Raw genomic sequence first — 24956 nt, 5'->3', positions numbered from 1 at the left:
TCTCTCTCTCACACACACACACCCAGCCACCCCCGCCCACCATCACCATCGCCACCACCACCACCACCACCACCACCAAAAACAAGACGGCGATCCTGTAAACTTGATAGTTTGTCCCATCCAGCCACTCACACTCTAGTCCTAGGAAAACACATTTGAAGTCCCGTCTGATTGAGTTTAATGAAGAATACATGGCACTGACAAAAGAATACTGAATCACAATCAACGACTCTTCAATTAGCGTACCACACGTGCTCGGTGAGGAGAATGCAACACTACAGGGGGGAAGGGGTAGGAGGGATGGGGAAAGTCTTCATTTACAACACAGATGTAGACATGAGAACAGCTGCTGCTTTAGCAAATCTACCGAGGACGTGAACAGAGCTAATGAACAAAGAAAAAAGAATGAATTAATTAAGGGAAAAAAAAGAATAAAGGAGAAGGGGAAAAAATGAAGGAAAAGAGAAATAGAACGGAAAGAACTGTCACAAAAATGTTATCAATATGGCGACTTTGGTTTGACAGCCTGACTGACCGTACTCAAAGGTCGAGTTTGAGAAGACTAGCTGTTCGTTCATGCTTATACACACACACGCGCACACATACATACACATCAAGATGTTTCCAGGTTTTTGACAAGTAAAGCGATCGTTATCTCCAAACTGTTCACACACCGATTAGCTCAACCTGTGTACAAGTCAATAAACCTTTATGTACACCTTACTCCCAGCCAGCAAGTCGAACAGTCCATACAGAGTGTAAAAAAGAATATTGACCCTAGCACTTGCTCACTAATACCAGAAGCTTCAGAAATGTATGAGACAGTTTAGCATGGATGGGATCCTTACATAAATAGCACAACCAGAGGGAGAAACAGTCTGTAGCCATTGAAAGAATATTATTTGCAGTTTTCCACTATGTCGGGGCCATGGTGTGGTGGTGGTGTTGGGCCATGGTGTGGTGGTGGTGGTGGTGTTACATCAAACACTGTCTGTAATACCTCTCTGTTATCGCATCTCATTACTTGTATACAGGCTAAAGTGTGCGCAGCCCTATAAACAAAACATTTGTGGGGCGAGGAGGATGTGAAGACGGGGTAAACACATTAGGCGCACCCGACACCCGTGTGCTCGGTGATTCTGCATCATTACTCTTTGGCACACTGCTGTTACCACAAGAAAACTTGTAATCAAACGGTGGAAATTTTCTGTTGTGAAATATTCTCTTGACTAAAACAATTTTAGCTGTTCAACTGTCCAGGGTGTACATTAATGCCCCAGCGGAGGAAGATAGAGTGATGAGGGAATGTTAGCATCATCTGTTCGCTTTTATAGCCTTCGCATAAAATTAGTAAACATGAAGGTGAAAATTGTGAGTGTGTATTCTTTATGAAAGACAAATTAAGTTTCCGAATATTTTCTCCAAACGAGATTCCACGACACATGTTTCGGTTATATAATTTTTTTGTTACATGTGGCTTTCTATTTTGTTTTTAAAATTTGTGAGTTTTAAATACAAAATCAAAATAGTATGTACTCAACAGAACCTCCTTTGCTTGTATTTTTTTTAAAAAAAGAAGTGTATCATTCGTTCTTCAGTCTGTATAAAATATCTCACTTGCCTCTATCTCTTGCATAATACTTTGTCCTGACAAGCTGACGCACCAGTGTCACTACTACAATGTTTGTAATCAGTTTATAACCATCAAATAACAAAATGTTGTTACAGTGGAGTGAACAGTATGCTTTCTTAAGCGCGCGCGCACACACAAACACATTCCCACCTGCACGCTCATTTTTATTCTAAGTTAAATAGCAATTTAAAAATAAAATTCAGCTGAGTACTTATTTGTTGAAGTTGTTGCAGTCCCAGTCATTCCCCAAATTAACTTTTCCTGAAAGTACAGACGACACTGGCAGACAACATGACAGGTTCTCAGCTCACCGACTGACAATGATGCTACAATAAGCTGTATCGTTCATTCTCACTTTTAAAAAACTATTATTATTAGCTCTTCCTTCTCCCTTTTCATTTTGATGGCGGTTTTCTCTCCATCTCATAATTTGATACCCATGCACTCATTCCCGTGGCCACACGTATACACAAAATCCAAAAATCTGTACAATAGTCAATACACAGAAACCAAATATTTTAGTTAACAATAGTTAATATACGACAGTGAGGTTTTACAATTTACAAATGGTCAGGGTTTTTTAATAATTTTTAGACAAAAAAAAAAATCAAGAGTAGTTTCTTAGTTTCTTTTTGTTTTGTTTTTTAATATTTTTCTTAATTTAATGTCTTGTTCTTTGTATGTTCTTGATTTTCTATCCTCCTTTCAAAAACTTAGGATTTTTTTTTTTTTTTTTTTTTTACATTTTGGGTTTCTTATTTTATATATTAGTCAACGTCTGTGATTACTGAGCTGTGTTGCTCTGTGAAGAAACACAATTGCGAGGCTTGCTACTCTAAGTAAATACACACAAAGTAGAGTTCACGGCCGCCACGCCTGAGGTCGACCATTGTTTCAAAACGCGGCCAGTAAGTTTTCTTACTCCCGGCAATGTCACCCCAAAGCACTCTTTGTTCTTCTCTCTCTCGTTTTCTGATTGGGAGGCGAGTGGGTCCTTCAGTGCAGTCACCCTCCGAGCAGCACAATGTATTGTCTAGTCACGTGACCGCTTCTTGTGGGTTCGCCATTTACAGTCCTGCTCCTCATCAGGCCATGCCAGAATCTGGTCACACAGAGAGAACAGACTAACTCCGTTATTAACAGGGCTGTACGGGGGGTGAAGGGAGGATGTCGTTGTCTGAGCTTAGTCTGGAAGATGATAGCCGTGACACCAGCGCCATGTTGAATCCTGGAGCGAGCCAATGCGCTATTTATTTACTTGTTTATTTATTTTGTTGGTTCCCGCCGTGAGACTCACGTCAGACAGGCAACATGGACTGGTGGTTGTGCATGTGGTTGTGGTGGTGGTGATGGTGGTGGTGATTGAGGGGAGTAGGGGAGGGGGAGCAGAGGTAGTGGGGGGGCAGCTGCTCCGTCTTGACGATGGGCATGCTCAGGTTCTGCCGCATGTCCTCCAGCATCTTGACGGAGGGCATGGTCTGCGGGTAGTGGTGGTGGTGCGGATGGTGGTAGTCGCGGCTGTAGTCGGCGGACATCATGGCCTGCCCCATGGTCATCCCGCACATGCTGTGGCCCATCTGCTTCAGCGTCTCCTCGCTCAGGTCTCGGCCGTAAGGGTCGCTGCAACACAGGGACAGTGGGTCTCAATAATCACAACACCTTGAGCAGACAAAATTCGAGGGACGCGGTGCAGGAAGGTAGAGAGGTTTAAAAAAAAAAATAAATAAAAAAAAAGACAAAGAAATTGAACCAGAGTGGGCAGGAGTTCGTTTCTTTACCAAGAGCAGCGCTTTGTTTTCGCGTCTTTTCAGATTGCCTTTTGCTTTTATAAAATGTTCTTGAGAAATTAATTTAAGGAAACAAGCTGGAGAAGGAACGCATGAGAATGCTGTCGTCTAGCCTGAATTATTGAAATGGAGGAATCAGATTGTAAGGAAAACTGAAATTTTTCGCTTAAACACGGGAACTATCACAGGCGATGAAATATTCACGCTTGCACGCCAAGCGAGAGAGAGAGAGTGTGGGGGGGGGGTGTGTGATGGAGGGGTGCATGGGTGTGTGTTTGTGTGTGTGTGAGAGAGAGAATACAAACCAAATTCGAAATTTTTTTGAAAAGGCCATAGCTTTATAAAAAAGGGGGACATCCCCATACCTGTGCACAGTGCTAGTATGGAGTAAAAAGTTGTTTTCATTATTCTTCTTATTATTCTTCTTATTCTTCTTCTTCTTCTTATTCTTCTTCTTCTTATTATTATTATTATTATTATTATAAGAAGACTTTTAAAAGTTCACATTTTCGAAATTGAACTAAAAGTATACAATGTTTATTGCACACATTAGAAAAGAACAAAATATGTCGAAATAAAAACTCGCAAAGGCTACAGCACATCAACAGTTATTTAAGTACGATCCATAAAAATATCTAGAAGATGTACAGCGGAGATAGATATCTATACAGTGACATGTAAAAGATAAAGAGGCTCCGTAATTGTCTGTTCACTTTGTAGCCTTATTTCTCTGTTCTTGCGCTGGTGTTTAAAGATAATTTGTCAGGCGGCCGTGTGACATCGGAGTGTCATTAACTCTGAGCATCAGGAGTCGAAAATGAAGTTGAATTAATTTCTGATGTCTAATTGAATGCTCTTCCAAACCACATTCGCTACTCGGATTCAAAGGTAGTTTTCGGACACATCTGGAAACGCATGTTTAAATATAATTTTTTTTAAGTTTTACTTGATCTTTTTATTTATTGTTTTACCAGTAGGCATTAACACAATTCATTTTCTACATATTGTTTTATTTGTTGTAGGTATTTTTTACACCTGCTCACTCTTTCATTAAATTTTAATTCCTTAACCTGTGGCTCAGTAGCTAAATGTGTTTGGTGTCAGCATGTGATTGTTGTGCAATGTTTTTAATGTCATTGCCTTGTTATTGTTGCTCAGTGTGGTCAGTGCGACATGCTTTGGTTGTGATGTTGCACGAGATAAGCGCTCTATTATTATTGTTGTTGTTATTTGTAATTACATTTTAGTAACATATACTATTTTACGAAGCGATTTATCTGTGTGGAACACAAGAAGTACAGGTGAACGTGCAGTTTAAAAAAAAGAGAGAAAACAGAAAACAGTTTAGTTTTTGCGACTGTCGCAAATTAATCATTAATTTTATTTGAATACTGTGTTGAAACATTTTTAACATTAAAAATCGGAAACTGTGTTTATAAATCTTGGAATATGCAGCCACAAATAACAAATTAGTAAACAGACATCTCGTCTACTGCCATTTATTGTAATAAATTTTACTTTTTGTCAAAATTTCTAATTCCAATCCCTTGTATTATTTTGTGAATTGTTTGTTCACACTGTTTAGATATTCTTGCTTCTCTCAGTGCAGAATACCGAAGCAATAGCACAATCACTTGCCTTTGATGTCCAGTGTGAGAAAACAAGATGTTAGGAGGCTGACGAGCCTAAGATTGTAATTATCAGTTTGGCTGTGTGAACAAACTGTTGACTGTTTTCCGACTGTGTGATTTCACACCTGTCAGTGCCGGGGAACCTGGGATCCTTTTCGCAGGCAGCAATGTCACAATAGTTGGATAAGAAACATGAAATACGGGGCCAGTAGTTCATGTCTAAATGAGGGTTCAAGCGCTGTATCCGTAATGAACAAATGTTTTATATGTATACATAAAAGTTGGGACTTCGAGCACATATGAAAAAGTCCGTTCGCAATCACATACAATAAAGATAACTGGAAAAAGAAGAGGAAATCAAACAAGAAGTAGATGCAAACTCATTATAAGAGATTAATACTGTATGCCAATAACAGTCTCCACTTGTAACGAAAACAAATTAATTGTGAAGTCGGTTTCTACTTTTCCATTTTTTATCCTTGAAGTTTTTTAAAACCATTTTGATCGAAGCATTTGTAGGCGCAAAGAAAACTTTAAGTAATCATTTGATATGGATGACAAATTACAAGAAGAGTTTACAAAATCTCATTTATCGCAGTAACTTAAAATGAGTTCTTAGTTGTAAAAGCAACGGAGAGAATTTTTAGTAGTCTCGACAACATAAATTAAAACTGCAGAGATGAATGAAGTACAAATGGGAAAAAGTTTTTTGTGGTAGTTTATGATGTACCCTGTTACAACGTAAACTGAAGAGGATTAACTACTTCATTTAAGTATTTTTCCAGTTTCAAGTCAGAGATTTTCCCTTGATTACTGAATCAATTCTACAGTAATCAGAGGATTTTTTTTCCAGTTCAAATGTGAGACGCATGACAAGATCAAGAACATACCACTAGCTTTTCGAAGAATATGGAACCAAGTCATATGAAGTATAAACAAACATTATGAAAATAAAGCATGTGTAACTACTGTGAAAACACATCACATGAGCCCCGTCCCTTCAACATCGACTGTTAGAGATGGAAATTCCAGAGACCAAAGACCCAACTCTCTACAAATACATTTTACACACAAGACAAAAGTGTACAGTCATCTATGAAGAAGACATGTTTAAGCAAGACAATAAATTTCAAAACATGTTGTAATCGGTGTATTTTGTTTATTTCATCAAAGGCGTACTGCGAATGTCTACATGTGAGCAAACCATCAAAGGCTTACTATGCAACACTAGCTCCACATTAATAACCACGGAACACTTATCATATATTACTCACCAGACAAGTCAGTCTTAATTTTCACAGTGTATATTACTAATCACACAAGGCTAATTATGAAAAAATTCATATACAATGTTAACTTCTCAAAGTTATCTCTTCTTCAGAAAACTATAGGCAGCTAGTGTTTACAAATGTTTACCACCGAACACGCAGTAGTTTACCAGATCCTGAACATAAGAGAACCAAAACAAGCTGTGTTTTTAAAGTTACGAAACATGAGTGAGGTGGTGCCACAAAATAATTTCATAGCTGAATCCTAAGTGGGGAGGGGGAAACTCAAAACGAGAACTGCTCTGCACTTTGACAAAAGGAGACCTCTGCCATCAACCGCCATGTTCCCCCACAGACAATCTACCCTCCGATTAGGGATCAAAAACATCGCTCTCTTTCACCTCCAACCCCATAAATTTACGAGCACTTATCGGACCTCCTAGAAGTCTGCACTTCCTCTGAAGACTTTTTTTTTTTTTTTAAACGAGGCGGCCCCTTGAATCCTGGCTTTGTCGGAGTCGAGTGTAAAGGTCAGCGGCGCCTGTTCATCAGATGGAGGCATTATCAGTCTCCAGATAATTGTGCAGCAACAGCAACAGCAACAGCAACACCAAGATTAAAGAAATCACTGCCGTCACAGATTTCGCAAACAACCTCTCGGTCTCTGAGGGCGGTAGGATAAAAGAAAATAGAAAAGAGGAGTAAATATGGAGAGATCTCTTGACTGTCCACAGACACAGCTTGGCCATGTTTCCGGTGCCAGGCACAAATACTTTGTGATGGGCAGTCAGGACAGAACTTTACTTATACATAAATACATCTCCCACACAGATACACACTCATATATATATATACACACTCCCACACACGTATTCATGCATTCACGCCCTCGTTCATTCATACACACACTCACACAAACACACTGACATGCACTCATGCGTGCTTACCCTCTCTCGCTCATACACACTCCTACACATACACTTTCCCACCAGAACCTCAATTACTTACATACATACGTGGACTGTCACACTATATTCATACAGTCATATAAACAAAACATCCACACGTATCAGATTACGAATGCTAGAAAGGTGCAGTTAAACAGAGCATGTGCACAAACAAACACACAAACACACAAACACACACACAGTCATGCGCGCGCACTTATTATGCTCTAAGTCTCTGTCAACGGGTTTTGATGGCGTCACGCCGAGAGTGAGCTGCCATCAGCGTGCGGGGGAAGTCACGTGTGCCCGACTCGGCGGCCGGAAAGAGATTGTTGGCCGTGAATGACCTGGCGAGAGTTCTCGAGAAGTGGCGAGAGAGTGTGCGAGCTGTGTGAAGTGAGCCAAGAGCTACGAGGAGGCGGACGAAAAAAAAAAATGAAGGTCCATCTTGAAGCAGCGAGAGAGAGAGAGTGGGAGGAGGGCACTCTATGTATGAGCGTAGCTAGGGGACAGCTCCCTCACCGGAGGGAAGAGCTTGTTGTAAGTCGCCAGCCTGGCTCGTGCGCCCAGCCAACAACTTCCGACTTCCGACGGTGTCGGGCATGCCAGGGTCCCTGCCATCATCTGGTGGCAACAAGCAAGACATAGCCGGCAGAAATCTCAGTCTTCTGATCACAAATTGCTCACACTCTTTCTCTCTCAGCAAGATGTCATTGTTTACCTGAACCTCACTAAGCATATAAAATCTTTCAGCACGAAAGAAAAAAAAAAAAAGACCGCTAGCTATTTTCTGTCTTCGACAAAGAGGTCTTTCAGTCATTAAAGCTCCAAGATGTCTCAAGTATAGCATACACTATAGCAACTTCTCAAAATACCAAACTTTTTTTCACACTAAAAATTGTATTGTGTATGCTAGTAAATCTCTGAATGAGAAAACAGAATAAAAAATAAATAAAATAATTTTTTTCAGTCAAAAGATATCTTCCGTAGTCACTCGAACTCTTCTCTTCATCCATTCACTATTAATAAAAATGTCTACATTATTTAGTGCAGTGCCTTTGAGGGTCAGCAACTCTCAGCAGTGACGTCAGAGAAGTACTGGCGGCATGCCACCGAGTCTTTGAAAGAAACTGCCGGGGGGAGAGAGAGAGAAAGAGAACACAGTTCGCCAAGCACCGGAGGAGCATTTATTATTGGCGCCAAAACCAACAAAAATAAACCCACTTACTTCGCGCGCTTGAAAATTACCAATTTTTCCACTCCTGCACTTTGCCTTAGTGTGAGTCCCCCCACCTCTCTCTCTTTGTGTTTATGTGTGCAGGGAGAGGGGGTCACCCAGGCTCCCTTCGCTCGATCATTAGGAGAGATGTGACGTCACATCGTGTGGACACAACCGTCTTCATTGTGGCGACTTGATGATTGCGTGAAGAAACGACTACAGATGATCATCAGCTGACAATAAATGGTCGTCTTCCCATCTGTCATCAGTACAGCGGTATTTCGACACTCGACCACAATCTGTTCTGGAAGGCCGGTCGAGTGCTAAGAAATAAAGTGAATGTATTTTAACTCGTTCCGGTAACATTTATGTTTTGTAAGACCTACCCGATGGTGACACTCCAAAGACTCCTTTCATATTACTTGCTAATGTCTCGAACATGAAATTTGAAGGCGAAACACCAATCTCGAGAAATTAAATGAAAACAATTTTTTCCCCTGTTTCGTTGGAGCCAAAAGTCGTGTGATGTTACTCTGGTAGAATCATAGGTAATCACAGAATGGCTGATACAAATAAATACCGAATCTGGAAAGCTCAAGCGCAGATATGAAAACAATCGTGTCGTTGAATGGACAGTAAAAAACACTTCCTTTACGACATCAGCAACTTTAATGTCCTCTTTCTATTTGAGTATTGACATCGTCGACTGTATCTTGCCATACGTCACAGCTAATTCAAACACACGTATGTCACTTTCATACTTGGCAATAAGTTCTCGTTTTAATGCAATTGTTGTTACTGTTTTCTTCTTTCATTCATTTAGAAGATCAACAAGACAGGTGTTTACTACTTGACAGCGATGTGCAATGTTCACATTTTCTCTTTGTTTAACCCCAAAGCATCACGGGAATGTGTGGCGTCACGTGCTGGTTTTAGCTCAATCATGGACCTGTGTATAGGTGGATTGCTGTCTGTCTGCCAAGGTGGATTGCTGTCTATCTGCCAAGACCAAGGCTTAGTCTCTTGCGAAGTTCTCGGCGAGCCTAAACAAAATGTGACTAAACCGGAAGCTTTGTCGTCTACTGCCTCGTTTTAGCAGTTAACTGGAAAAAATCGTCTGCCAGCAGTCCAGTAATACAAGTTCGTGGCTCGACAGCCGAGTGGCAATGAAGTGGTCGAGCACCGAAATAGAATTCTCTCAAAAATATTGGTCGATGACCGAGTTGTTCGAACACGGAACACTTTAGAACAGCACTAAAATTTGTAAATGAAACAATTATTGTTCAGACATAATATTACTCGTGACTGCACATTTCGTCTCTCTGTACGCCTTTCTCTCTCTCTCTCTTTTTATTTACATACGCTCAAGCGACCCTCGCATCCTACACATGAAAACACACACACACACACAAACACACAGTGAGAAGCTGGTGGCACTGAGTCTCTGGGTGGACAATGGAGAGCGAGAGGCTAGCGGAAGTGTCTGTGGATCTAGAAATGAATGGGGGCTGAAGGAAGGGGATGAATAAAGCGGGTAGGAGGCCTGGTCCTGTGATGGATAGCATGTAACCGCCTGTCATCTCCCTACCGGTGGCGAAGCCTCGCTCTGTCCTGAGGGGCCCGACCATCATTCCACGGGTCATTGGCTCTGGCCGTGCAAAACGAGTGCAACCCAATCGAGTGTGACTGAAGTTAAGACCTGCCAAACCATCTGTCTTAACATGGAGGAATGATAGCTTCATTATTATTATTATTATTTTCTTTCTCGAAGTCGTCTCGTCGATGTGTCCTTGGCAATGGGAGGATGGTTTAATGGATGGATTTGCATGAGCAAGTGGGTGGGGCTTGATACAATCTGTGATTGACGAAGACTTGGAACAAGATATTCAAAATTACGTTTGTGCACTCGGCTGCTTGAGCTTCACGGTCACGGGCGGGAGAGGATGCTGGGGTGGACGACTGTCCAGTTTCATCATTAGACGGATCTGTAGCAAGCAAAGGAAGTGTAAACAAGATGGTGTCGGTTACAAACGCCGATCAACACAGGGCTTCACCGTGTGGTTGTGCTCATCGAACTGAAATCAGCTTCAGTTGATAATGACTGGGATTAGTTTATTAAAAGATACACATCTTCATAATCTGAGAGAATAACCCACTCACTCCTCGCCACGTTCCCAGGTACATGTCTTTAGAGAACGGTCAAAGCAGTGCTTAGTAATTAAAATAATGATGTCCAGAAATGACTTTGTGAAGAGAGGTGAGAATTATTTTAGACAATAGACGGCTGTGTATGCACGCCAGCTCTTTAGGAAGCGTAGGTTTATACTCTCTCTCTCTCTCTCTCACAGACACACACAAATTTATAAATACCCGGATTACTACTCCCCACTAAGTACTTCCACCCCAAACCGTTCGGACATTTTGTTGGGCATCAGCTTACGTTCTGTTACCTGCTTACAAGCGGAGTGACAACCCTAGAGGTGGACAGACAGAAATAAACAGGAAACCCCAACCCTACTGTGGATGAACGTGACGGAAGGGACGATGACAAATCGCATGCTGTCTACGGTAGGTTTAGAAGCAATGTCTACATCGAGCAGCCGGCTGTTTGCCACAGACTGTTGTCATGACCATCCATCTCGCCTCCAGCCCCGTGTCCCATGCCAAGCCGCTATTTCGCAGGTAATTTCATCAACGGTGGCTGACGCACACCTATAAATCATCGTCATCCTCATCATCGCGCGCCGGGCGCCGCCAGCAAAAGGTCATTTGCACAAACGGTTGTTCAATTGAAGTGCTCCGTTGTCGAACAATCGCCGGCAGTACAGCTCGCCCACCGACTCGCCCGCCGCCCCCCGGTCCACGGGCCGCCCTCGCCAAAGCGTGAAGAGGACAAGGTCTGGCGCTGAAAGACGTCTTTCGCCGGGTCTGTCTCCTGGACTAAGGGAGCAAGGACTTGAAAGGGGAGAGGCAGCAGACCAAGTGACAGGCGAAATGTTGTGCAAGAGAAATGAATGCATTATGGAGCGAGGCAGCAGAAGGGAGACACTTCATTTCCTGCCCACCTGTATAAACCTGCACGGGGCTGGCGCTCCTGGACCACGCGCCTGCGTACGCACGTGGGTCGATGGGCCCAATTTCACTGACGCGGGGCTCAAATGACTCTGGCCGGAAATAAAATTATGGAGACTTTTCACGGTGCAGTGTTTGTCCCACCATCTAACACTCGTCTTTACGACTTATTGAGATTCTCCATGTACATTTAGCATTGAATACAGTTGGTACAATAATTGGGCAAAAATTTCAAGTGGAAATGGACAGGAAGTTTTATTTTCGAAACATTTCTTTCCTCTGCCCTCCTCCACTTTCCAAAACACAAAAACACTGTATATATATATATAAGTGTCTTCTGCAAGAACAAAGTAGAGAACCACATGGCGAGGTCCATAAAAATAACAATAAAGGGATAGATGAACAATCATTATGCCAGTTTTTCCTGTTTTGTGTACGTTTCTCTTCCCTTATATATCTTATAAAATCATTATCATCATGTCTTGTGACCTTTAGTCTTACCACACGTGGGTCACGATGGCAATCATCAGTTTTCGAAACAACTTTCTGAACAATCCGAGCTCCTTTGTGAGCATTACCTAGCGTCTGACCTTTAAATGAAGATAATGCGGACACGATAATTGCAAAATAAATTAAAAACATAAAAATAAAAGACAAACATCTTCATCTTGCTGACCAGATTTGGAGTCAGAGAGAAGAAGAACAACAACGATAAATGAACGTCAGAAATGGGGAGACAATCGCGTTGTCTACTTGTCTCCCCTGATTTGCTACAACCTGTCTCAGTCACCTACTCTCTTCGGTTCCTACTTTCCTTTGTCTCTTTGTTCATCTTCGCTCACTGATACTCCCTAAAATACGATGCTTGGGGAACACATTTATTTACTCGGATTGTTCGCTTGAAGTCCTAACCGGAGAAATAGGGACGAAAGTTTGACCCCATTGGTGAACTTGTGTGTGAATGTCGCAGAAAAGAAATGATTATGGGACATTTGAACTATGGTCAACATGTCGAGCTGTCCAAGCTGGTCAATACATGTACCAGTACAGTTTAAACACATTTGTCAATCCAGTAAATACATTTTCTAGTACAGTGGGACTTCGGAGGTTTGACGCTTCGGCACTTTGCCCAGTTAAGAACAGCCTTCAACAACATTGCTTGTCAACAAGTCCCACAGTTGTGACGATGTCCACAAGTTACTCCATGTCTTTCAACCCCTGAGCGCTGTCCCCGACTGCTGGAACAATCAACCCTCCGAGTGTCACTGGGAGGTTTCGTGTTAAACCGTTTCCATTTGTTCTGACCAACCGTCGCCGCATGGTCGACCAAATTCATCACGAGCGTGACGGACAGAGACCGACAATGTCGACTTCCTTTTGTCGCCTTCCACCTCGCTCGTTATCTTGTCTGCGCCATGTTAATCAGTCTCGGTCGTTGACTGCGTAGCCAGCCAGTAGCGCCACTGGGCAGGAGAAAATATGAAAATTAATAATTCAACCCTCGGACGTAGTTGCTAGTTAGCGCTGGCTAAACCCGAAACTGCGACTTCGTTTTAATTCCATTGTAGCCATGGCTCGTGCTCCTGATTGCCTGGCGGTCGTAACTCGGCTGAGGCTCGCAATCTACTTGTGATGCAATCTATTTTTTATATTTTATATTTTCAGTGAGGTTTATTATTATTATTTTTTTTTTTTTGTTTTTGTTTCAAATCCAAAAGCTAATCACCTAATGTATTCACGAGATATGATCGCGGCATTAGCCCGCGTTAGATGACTGAGCTCGTCAGTGATGTCGCTGACGATCATGCTGATTTTGGAAGATGGTTGTTATGGCGGTTGTGGTTGTGTTATCTCGTTGTACGTCTGCTTAAAGCTCAGAAAAGCCAAGTGTGTTCACACGACAAAGGGGGTTATCGGTCACGGACAGCTGCTGTATATATATATAGGTCCTAGATGAACTGATTTTGTGGTAAGTGCCGGCTGGTCCGTCTGCGTTTGGTTACTGCTCTGTTTATGTGATTTCCAGATTATATTTGTTCAAATGTTTTTATTGCTCACACGACTCAAAACTCTGTGTGAAACACGTGTCAAGCGCATATACCCAGTGCAGCTCGTGACAACAAATCACAACTAAGGTCCAGTTGTGATAGCAAATCACTGCAGCAGTCTGTGAGTCGGTTTGTTGTGTAGGTCCTCAAGCGAACCATCCTGTTAATTGACAGCTTCGTGGAGCAGGTCGCTGGTGGGTTACGGCGCCTGCGAGGATCTCGCGTTGGGGGCACAGCGGGACGAGACTCCGAAGCGGGTGGTGATCGCCGACCCCCGGGTTGCTGCCCTGCCCCTGCCCCTAAAGCTTACGGGCAATCTGCGTGAATAATTTAGGGAGGCGTCGCGGACTTAGGGGCAGCGCATCGGGCTTAGTCTTCATCCGACGGACGAGGCAGGTTTGCGGAGCAACTAATTGGACGGCGGATTACCCGAGCTTTCTCGAGCTAATAAAGCTGAAAGGAAATCCTGCTGTGAGAGTTAAGTGTTTCTTGAAAGTCAGGGTTGACAACCTTCTTTTAAACACATCAAAACACTTTTTTTGAAACCCAAACAAACAAAATACAGAATTACATCAGTCGAGACATGCAAGACGATGCATATTTTTTTCCTCGCATGTTTTGGTCGTTGAATAATAGAATAAATAGAAAAACTGCCAAACTAACTTCTGTGCTTTTGTAAACATGTTTGATTCAATGACAAGCAACAACAGTCAGCATCACAGCAACCATAATAAAGCAGTTTAACGCATTTCCATCACTTGGCAATGACCTTAAAGCGCTTAAACCAACATCACGACACGTAGACAAATACAGTTGCAAAACTACAAAGCAAAGAAGAAGGGACCACCGGAGACCGAAAGTATTTAAAAAAGAAGAGTATCTCGAGATGAAAGTTTCAAAGTCGAAGACCTTCAGTTTAGGGAAGGACAGGGGCAAGGGTTTTCAGAACACTGAAACCAGACAAGGAGGGGATATTGGTGTTTTACATCAAGCTGGCAACAACAGTAAAGCAGCCGGTCCTGTAAACAGTTGTCACGTGCACAGAAAAAAAAATACCAGTGCCCGAGACGAGATCTGAACCCAGCTCAGCCAACCTTCACTGTATTGGTGACAGGCGCCACCTGACGCCCGCAGGACGTGGAACAGGAGTGGGTGTGAAAAGTGTGTTGCCTGAGACACCATAGCGACCGACTCGGCTGCTGAAGTTTATTAGCATACTGATAATTGTGTGAGGAGAGGGAAAGGAGCGGAATTAGAGACAACCATCTTCTCGAAAACAAACGACATCAGCGGAATTCACTATCTCTCCATCCCAAGTACGACTGCGACACTGGGTTTATTACTGTCGCAGATCCTTTTACCTGTGCTGAATATCACACACACACAAACAAACACACACACCCACACAAGCACACTTGCCTATTTTTTCGTTCCCTCTCTCTTTAAGAAATCCACGTTGCGGAACACCATTTTATAGCCAGACACCTGCATTTAACCAGAACAATCTACAAAGGGACAACAAATCGTCTTCAGATTAAGTACTCAGATATCCACTGAGTACCTTGGTATGGCTTTACATGAATGATAACAAATCTATTGCACGAACCTCTGAGAGGACGCACACCAACAATAGAAAGAAAGGAGCAGAAGACTTTGTGGTTGTTATTGCAAACCGAGCGCCGCTCCATGTCTATAGAGCTGCTACAAAACTTTCTGTCGAGTTCGCCGGAAATGACGACACTTTTCTCGTGGCACCATCTGCGCATCCAAAGTGTTTCAGACGTGATTACAATATATGGGATCTCTCGGTGCTCACAAAATATCTCAAGAGCCAATAATGAGGAGCTGGAGGACGCTTGGAGCAAGACGACTCAGCGGGCAACAGAAACGGACTTGTCTTTGTACCATCAAAACAAAGAAGGTAAACGTTCATTCGTCTGAGTTTTCCTTGCGACAGCTTGTTTCCAAGTGGATCCGTTGTCGGGGAAGACAAACTACGACTTCTTCTTTCTTCGGTAACCTAAGGCAATGTTTCTAAAAACCAAAACCCAAAGTCTGTGATTGTAGGTATTTGTTCTCAACGGAGAGTCTCATTGGCATGAAAATTATATCTAAGACCAAAAATCAAGAATAATAATCACCATCAAAATTCATCCTCTTCTGCATCCCAAAAATGAGGGCGCACACACACTCACACGAACGCACGAACATACACACCCGAGGTGGAAGCAATAGTCAGACTTCAGTAACAACCACATGGGGGAGGGTTGAGGTGGGAGGAGGTGTGGTAAGAGACCAAACATCTCACTTATGTCGATGACAACCCTCCTGTCTTTCCCGTCTCTTTTGATAGCAGGCCACTAGACAGTCCGTCTCCAGCCCCATCAATTCATACAGTTTACACGTCTCGACCCTCATAATGCCGCTCGCCTCCACATTTTCTTGCACTCTCGTCGGGCGAGCGCCGGCCTATAAAACCTAACCACACTTTTAGTCTGATTTGTCTTTCTACTCTTTTTTTTCCCAAGCAACTTCTCTCCCTATTTATCTTCTGTTCGTAACATACAGGAAGTGAAAATTGTATCTTGATGGGGATCTCTTCGCACAACAAATCTCTCACGTTGGGGGAGTTTTGGCCGCGAGGAACTTCCCCCGACAAGTGGCCGCCCAGGAACAGTCCTCATTTTATAGCGACAAGTCATAATTTTCGCTTTTCCGTGCCGGGTCTCTCTATAGGCGGACTTCTTGCAGAGTTATTGTGCTCCCAACTCCCTTTCTCTGTCGTGGCGGGCGACAACTCTACTCCAGGGGCAGCAGAGTGGAAAATCTCGCCATAATTTTAGATAAAGGAAGAGAGAGGAAAGGGGGGGTCACTGCGCCGTGGTGGGGAAGGAACTCACCAGGTTTCCCAAGACTGCTATCATCCCCAGCACAAGGCTGCTATCATTACAAGTAAGAGACTGCTCTTGTCATCCAGCACAACGACGAGAGACTACCATGGTTACCAGCGCGACTACAGCCAGAGACTGCAACCATCGTCAGTACAGAAAAAAAAACAACAAAAAACAAGATGAGCTCGTAACAGCGAGACTGGAAACTCGTTCGCTAAATGTCTTGTTCTGTAACAAGGTAGAAAACAAACAAAAAAACAGTCCACAAGTCCATTCTAGATGGACCATTTCGTAATTAGATGCGCGAAAGACGTGCGCCAAACATTATCGTATAAGAGTGGGTCCATCATCAATCTGCAGTCAAGTCGTTTTAATCATCTAAAGATATAAACTAAAAATCTACATCATTGAATAGTGGGAGCAAATACATACCTTTCATCCTGCCATATGGCATTTTATAGACATAACGTCTTCATGTTCTTCTGCGTGCGTCCGTGTATGTGTTGTCGTCGTCGTCGTCGTCGTCGTCGTCGTCGTTATTGCTATTTATTTATACTTTTCGTCAAGCATTTTAAATCTATTCTTTGATGGTGGGATAAAGTGTTATATCATTAACTTTATTATTGTAATTTAATGTGTTTGTAGCATGTGTGTAGAACAATTTGTAAATCTCATGAACGTCTCCGTCAGGAGGAGGTATATGTGTACTAATTATTATTAGCAGTAGTAGTATTGGTATTGTTATTATTAGTAGTAATGTACTTTCACTGCACCATATACAAACAGAAATTGTGGCTTTTTTTTCTACTAAAGGTTTTTTTCACAAAAAAACTTTCTAATTATAAACATATTTAACAGACTCCAAACAGTTGTTTCTCTATGCTGTCTATGGGACCAGAGCACATTCTCCCTGCACTAATTACGAAAAGTCTGATTGTGGTGACTCACAGGACAGGCTGGCGTTGTTCAAAAGTGTTAACACTGTGGAGAAACTACAGCTTGACCAAACAGAAAAAGCTAATTTTAAGTAAATGATTTTGTTTTGATGTGGAACATATTTTACCTTCCTCTTTAACATCTTGTTCTCATCATTTCTAATCATCAACAAAGCATGGATATATTGTGTTTTGAACTGGACGACAACTTTTTAAAGGATTTTGTGTCAAGGCCCTACTGATTTTTCGAGCCAAAACTGGCGACAAATAATTGCTGATTTTGTGCATTTTGTACTGCGCACAAAAATATTTCATTTTTTAATTCGTAAGTTCATTTACTGACTAATTAGCAAATAAGTGCACAAAGCGAACAGTTTAGAACATGGATAGCTGTCGCATAAATTGTAAAAATGACAGGGAAAAAAAACACGAAAAAACCGACTTGACTGAAAGCAACCTTTAAAATTTTTAGCTTCTATCTCCCTACTAAACAGCACTTCTCAGGAATTCATTCAAAACATTGTCACCGACGTTGCGCTGTTCATTCTCATCAAGACTTTGAAGGTTTTACACTTTGAACTTTAAGACTGCGAAATAAACCAATTTTAGCCAACTGAATATTCAATAAGTAGAATGATCAAGTATTTCCACATTGACATTTTGTAGAATAAAGATGTTTGAAATGAAAGTGTTGCCGACCAAACATCACGTGACTTTGAAACTAGCGGCGCCTGTCGTTTGATGTCAATCTTCACATCCCGTTAGTCCAACACTTTCGTTTGCTTTGAGGGTGAATGTAGTTTGTTAACGATGTTTTCCCGACAATTTATTTCGTTGTGAGAACAGAAGTTGTTCAATACTGTAAAAGCAACGATGAGACCACATCTAAACCGGAAGAGGTTAAACTCAGAATTGGCGCAAAGGTCACATGCATGAATTATTCTCCGAAAAGATCCGTACGGTCCTTGGTACAGCACAGTGATGTCCACAACAGTTTGTGATGTTGTCAGCATGTTGTAGACTCTAAAACACAATGATCTCTTCAAAATGTGTGATGCGACTGTCAACGTGTCATCAACTGTATAATCTCTACAACAGAACATGGGAGTGTCGGAAAATCACAAACTGTAGAGCACAATGATTTCTATGAGAGCAGGATACTACTGTCAGTATTAATATTAAAAACGTGTGGATCCTTACAATCATTATAGAATGGGATACTACTGTCCTCCTGTCACAAAGTATACCGCATAATAATCATAATGAGACATCTTTCTATGTCACATGACATCCATATCAGAGTGTGGTGCCGCTGTCTGGTTGTCACAAGCTGTACAACATAATGATCTCCATATCAGATGATGATACAGCTGTCAGCATGATACAGCTGTCAGCATGTCACAAGCCATACAACATAATGATCTCCATATCAGATGATGATACAGCTGTCAGCATGTCACCACCACCAGGCTGGAAAGAGATCAGAAAGGTTGGCTACCCTTGCCCTCAGCTCACCAAAACTACTGTCGTCTGGTCGCCAAAGCTTGGGTGACTTTGGAGGGCGACATAACTACAGAACGCGCCACTATCGCTGTTTTTTCCCCCATCCATCCATCCCATTCCCCTTTCTCGGCTTTCCCCTAATTCTCTAGCACGCTAGAAACCTATACTTATCTCTCATTAGAATCCACCCCTCATTGACAAATAACTGAACATCTCAAAGTCGGAAAAACAAGGTGGAGAAATCCTATGAATGAGCATCATTTGAGGGCTGGTCATGGAGAGAGAGAGGGAGTAAAAAAGGGGAAAAAAAAGTTTTGGGCGTGATTATCACCCATAACAGCGGGCGTTCCCGGAAGGACGCCTGCGTCGAGCCATGTCAGTAATTACCACAGCGGTTATTTTGTCTGCCTCCTGACTCGCTCCCCCTACCCAGTTTCTGGTATTAAAACATGCAGGATTCGAGTTGGGGTTTTTTTTTTTCCTCCTGCCTTCACTCAAACATAGGTTTATTTGAGGGGATCTCGCACAAAGAGGTGGCGAAGGAACGGGGAAGAAACCGAAATACTCGGGGATAAACCCCTGAAGGATATATTGTGTTGAGGGGAGAAGTGAACCCAGGACTTCACGATCTTCATTGTGTTGGAGATAAGCGCCATTACTATTGAGTTCTCGGAGCTCCTCAGTAGTTGGGACTAAAGCTAGGTTTTTCATTCCTCCAGACCCGTTTCCTTAACAACAACCGATACCGAGGGATGTGATGAGAGTGAGAGCTGTCTAGATAGATACTACATAGATGTCTAGATACTAAACTCTCTTCAAGACATTTTCTTTGAGACGGACCTCAGCCCTTCCCACTTCATCGTTCGGTTGAAACATCTCCACACAGCCTCCTGGTCCCCACTGCTCATCCTTCCTTGACTTGCGAGAAATCTTGGGCAGGCCAACCATAACTTGTATTACTGGACTGTTGGCAGACGAGTTTTACTGTTAAAACGAGGCATGAGACGACATAGCTTCCGGTTTGTTCATTATTTATTTAGGCTCGCCGAGACTAACAGCGGAGAACTTCCCAAGAGGCTAAGCGTTGGTCTTGGCAGAAAGACAGCAGTCCACCTGTACACATCCATGGTCCAACTGTTTGTTTATTGTTGTTTTACTCCGAGACAGCAGCGGAAGCCATATCGCGGTGACTGAGCAGTCCAAGAAAACATATTTAACTTTTTTTCTGACCTGCGACTGGAACTTTGTGGAAGGATGATCAAGATGTAATAAAAACGACTATGATAGTAATTCTTACTTTTTTTCCTTTTTGCTCATCTTGGCGTTTTAAAAATGTTCGTGTCAGTACAGTGTTAGCTACTAACAGCTGGCCTTTACCAGTTATTTCAAAATTTTTCTTCTCGACAACACTTGCTATCTTCGTGAAAGTGTCACTTCATTAAAAAATATAGTTACATCCCTTGAACATTAGTTAATATGGCGACATGAAGGGCAATAATAATGATCACCATCAGGATACATATTTCATGCCGCTCCCTGGCCAGGTTCAGTCTCACCGCGCGTTACAAAGAACACACACTTCAACTAAGTACAAGTAAATACCACTCATCAATATACAATATGTTACAGACCCTAAATATAAAAGCTTGGAATCAATCACCGTCCAGTTATTGTCGGTGTTGCATTGAGACTCAGTCCCACCAACACCTGGTGTGGTCTGTTCTGCAGACAAACGGAACCCGTTGACAGACCATGCGCCGGAGCCGCCAGCCGGCCGGCCATCCATCATCATTCTGGCAGCAGTCTGTAAACGGTTTGAACAGCGCAAAAACGAATAAAAAAAAAATAACCGCCTGCTTCGCTACGACAGTCTTTTCATTGTAAATATTTACACATGGCCAAAGTGTTTGGATCTTAGGTTGTGAATGTCACTTAATGTGATCGTTTACCTGCGATTAACGACAGTTAGGCATTTTTGTAATAACAAGCACGGCTGTAAAATCTGCCGTGATGTTCGGCTCCCCTTACCATAAAAACACAGCTTTGGAATGTCAATGCACAAAATCCTATTTGTTTGTCGGTCTTTCTTTTCCTTCCACTTTTTTTTTTTGTTGAAGGGTTGAGTTAAAACGTTTCTCCAACAAGTTTTCACATGAAAGAGTCGCTTCAGTAGCTGCATAGTGTATGTAAATCAGATTAGCCCAAACCTTCGCCTGAATACATTTATTGACTGTAACATAGCTACTCCTCACACTTTACGACAGGTAAAATAAAATAAAAAAGGACATACACTGCAGTGTGTGGCGGACACGAGCTGCTGCCCACGGTCGCTGAAGCGTGAACTCTTCAAGAGACCGACTTCAAAAAGCAGCGAGCGTCAGCAGCACAATAACCATTAGAGCCACTGCTTGGCTGGTCGTCAAAGTCTCGCGCCGGCTCGCCCACCTCGTGAATCGGTTAATTGATTTCCGACTAACCCGGACCCTTACTCGAGCATTCAGTGGCGCCCTCTACTGCTGGAACACCAAGTAGTCGTCAGGATACCCGGGGGTAACATTCGCGCCGCCGGCGACAATATCTCTTCTACCCTATTTTCCACTACACTCACCACCCTACCCCACTCCCACCCCAGTCTCAAAAAAAAAAAAAATTACTCTCAAAAAAAAAAAAAAAAAAATCACTCAGCAACAGCGACCTCTGTTGCGTATTCTTTCGTGAGTTTGCTCATAGGGGTATCAAGTGTGTCGGGTGTTGTGGCGGGGGGGACGTCCGAGAATGAGAGAGAGGGAAAGCAAACACTTCACCACACCCTTTTTGCCGCGCGCCTGATGCCCGGCAAATTAAAGTGTGGAGTGGTGAAAGTTTATCGTTAATCTGAAACCCGATTGTTGGCTTGCACCCAGCGTTGTCAAGAGGCGTTAACGACCGGCCAGGGCTGGAGGACACGGATCATGCCCGGTGTTAACTCACACAAACCACTTGACGTTCACACGGACGACGAGCGATGAGGGGAAGAGGGGATGGTGGGAAGGAGGGGTGGGGAGGAGAGGGGAATTGCCACTGGCAACTGTAGCGACACGGCAGTTACTATTCACTTGAACGAGGGATACAAGAGTACTGTACCGGTGAGTGGAGAGCTCTTTAGTCGCGAAGGTATGTAGGTAGATCCGTGACGAGAGCATTGTACTGAGGTCGGCGTTTGGAATTGATACATCCAGCGAAGCGTATTTTTCTTTCCTGTCTTTCTTGGCGTGAGCTGCTAGTCAGGCTGCTTCTCTCTCTCTCTCTGCCGTGCTTTCTCCTCTTTGTTTGTTGGTTCGTAAATGAGTTGACTAAAATAAACTAATTCGGTTTAGGATGCCCAGACAACGGACCAAACTAACATAAGGCGAGTATAACATGATTGTTTAATGTCAGATTACTTGTCAATATGCAACACTTGTAGGTTACTTGTCAATATATTTGACAGTACTTGCCAAATGAAGATGGGTCCTTCAGTATCTCCTATTCCCAAATCCATCATCGCGTTAGACATTTTTGATTCATCGACATCATCGTCAGTGATGACAGTCCCTATTTCTGTGTGTCCTTCTGTCTAACCAACTCACATGTTGCAAAAGTAGGCTGGCAGAGAGAGAGAGCGAGAGGGACAGTCGATAATGGGAGGCAAAGAGGTGGCGAGAATAATGACATGAACAGATGAACAGAGATGGACTGCAGCCAAACTGGAGCAGGCCAACATCACAGGAAGTCGCCGACACTGATGTAGGTCGGTGTGGTACTCAGTCATCTCGCCCACCGATTGTTTCACGAATGATGCAGTGCGGGAAAAACTAGTCTGAGAAAGGGAGGTGATAGAAGCCAACAAAATCTCCTTGCTGTAAACAAATTTGCATTTTGTAACCAGGGTTTCATCTACACATAGTGGAATCGTTCTGTAAACTGTGAATGTCAGACACTCCGTCTTGGGGAATAGAAAACACAACAGATGAAGACAGCGATGTACTGTGGGTTTTTTTTCCGGTTGTTCTTAAATCGTCTAAGCGCCCCATTTACCCAATGATGACACCAGGAATTTACACATTCATGTTAAAAACAAAACAAAACAAACAAACACACTCAGAGAGTCAACATTTTCATCCTTCTTGCCTTTCCCCACAAACCCACTCAACCAAACATTTCTTTGATCATCACAATAAATACTGATCACAGACGGAAACTAGAAGTAAAAAATATTTTACAAAATTAAAATACTACCCCAGCCCTTATCCAGAAAAAAAAAACAAAAAAAATTTTTAATGACTATTTCGTTTACAACTTCAACCTTATCATCAATTTGTCTTTGTTACAGATCCCCTCCGGTTTCATTATCTCTTTTAAGTCTTTGTTTTAAGTTTTTGTTTGATTTTTCTTTTTTTTTTTTTTTATTTTGTTTCTTTTCTGTGCACGCCTCTCCGATCCTGCCTCCCCTTATGCTGTGACTGATAGCGTCAAGGGGCACTAATTCACGTCGGTCAGAGTTATGGCGCGTGGCGTCAGGCGGTCTGTCGCGTGCGGCGCGAGGCGACACTGAAACACGGCATCGATTCAATGAGACCAGCGATGGCTGCAAGCAAAAGCTCGACTCCGAGACAATATTGTTGGAGAAATTAGTGCAGACCGTGAGTGTTTTGCTACCCACCGTCATCGCCGACGACTCCAACAGTGAGCAACGACGTCAAGCGATCGGTTGCTGTAGAAAAAAAGAATATTGACCCTCGCAGGTCTTTAACAGCGTGCGAGGGTTAAAGTGGAGAAATAGGTTTATTCGTTTATGTTATGATCTACTCACACAATTTATTTCTACACATTGTGCGTTTAAAAAAAGTCCGTTACGCATTGCAATATACAGAATTGTACATTTTACGTTCATTTAATGTGAAGTTCTCCGCTGTTAGTCTCGGCGAGCCTAAACAAAGAATGTGACTAAACCGGAAGCTTTGTAGTCTCATGCCTCGTTTTAGCAGTTAACTAGAAAAAAATCGTCTGCCAGCAGTCCAGTTATACAAGTTCATGGTGTTACTATGTCAGAAGACATGGGGTAACCCAGTCATGGGCTGACTCCGCCTGGTCCTCCGCTACCCCAGTCGCTGTATTCTGGAGACTCGTGGGCCTACGTCATCAACCCCGAAAGCCACTCAGGTGACGGCTGACAGAACCCTGTCACCTACAACCGGCAGGCGGTCGACATCTGTCTTTCAATATAAAACGCTGCTTGGGAAGGCCAAGAATTCTATTAATTTGAAATATTTCTGGGACATTTTTACATCCGCGTCAAGGTGCAGAGGACAAAGAAGAATTGGAAGTTTGAGGACGATGAAGGCACTCAAAACTGTTTGTCCCTTTTTGAGTGTGTGTGGGGTTGTTTTTTTTTAAATCGTGTCTGTTCTGGATTTTCTTTCCATAAATGAGCTCCGCAGTAAGTGGTCTGTTTATGAAGAACCTGTAATATCACCCTTGCTCTTGATGATGCTGTTGAATCAGTGACAGTAAATAGTCAAGGTGGCTCGCATGGCATCGTGATGGTAACAGCAGCATCAGGACATGTTCCATGTCTGTGTGACGAAGATGCTGAGATGGAGCCGAGGCAGACCTCACCTTCAGTGCCATCCGCGAGCGCCCTCTATCTTATCGCAATACTTGAACTAACAATGAGAGCAGACGCCCCTTCCTCCCAGCATGCAGACACCAAAAACTGTTTCCCAAACTTTCAGGCGGACAAAGACAATGGCAGAAAGGACAAAGAAGAGTTAGCCGGTGCGAAAGCCGTATCTGCGAATGTCACGAGAAACAATGGCCGCACCGGTGTGGTTCTATCGGTTGAAGGATCAAAGGTCAAGAGCTCCATGTCAGATACAGCAACTTGCACCGGGCGAGAGACGACACATGCGCCGGTCCGGCACAGAAGAAGAAATTTTCTGGGCCTAAGAAAGACAGAGTGATGGTCGAGATCAGAGGCTTGTTGCTGGGCAGGTTCACATTC

At 42.9% G+C, this 24956-nt stretch overlaps 1 protein-coding gene across 1 annotated transcript in view; it reads right to left on the bottom strand.

The window, feature by feature from the left end:
• Positions 1-2332: 2332 nt before the first annotated feature.
• LOC112562800 (homeobox protein six1-like) overlaps positions 2333-24956 on the bottom strand; it is a 36564-nt gene continuing 13940 nt past the window's right edge. The window contains exon 2 of the mRNA XM_025236298.1: positions 2333-3253. Within this exon, the coding sequence (XP_025092083.1) occupies positions 3231-3253 (23 nt within the window). The 3' untranslated portion in view covers positions 2333-3230. The remainder of the gene's footprint in view (positions 3254-24956) is intronic.

Source organism: Pomacea canaliculata, linkage group LG4 (assembly GCF_003073045.1).
Source record: "Pomacea canaliculata isolate SZHN2017 linkage group LG4, ASM307304v1, whole genome shotgun sequence".
Lineage (NCBI taxonomy): Eukaryota > Metazoa > Mollusca > Gastropoda > Architaenioglossa > Ampullariidae > Pomacea > Pomacea canaliculata.
This window is presented reverse-complemented; position numbering and strand designations above follow the sequence as displayed.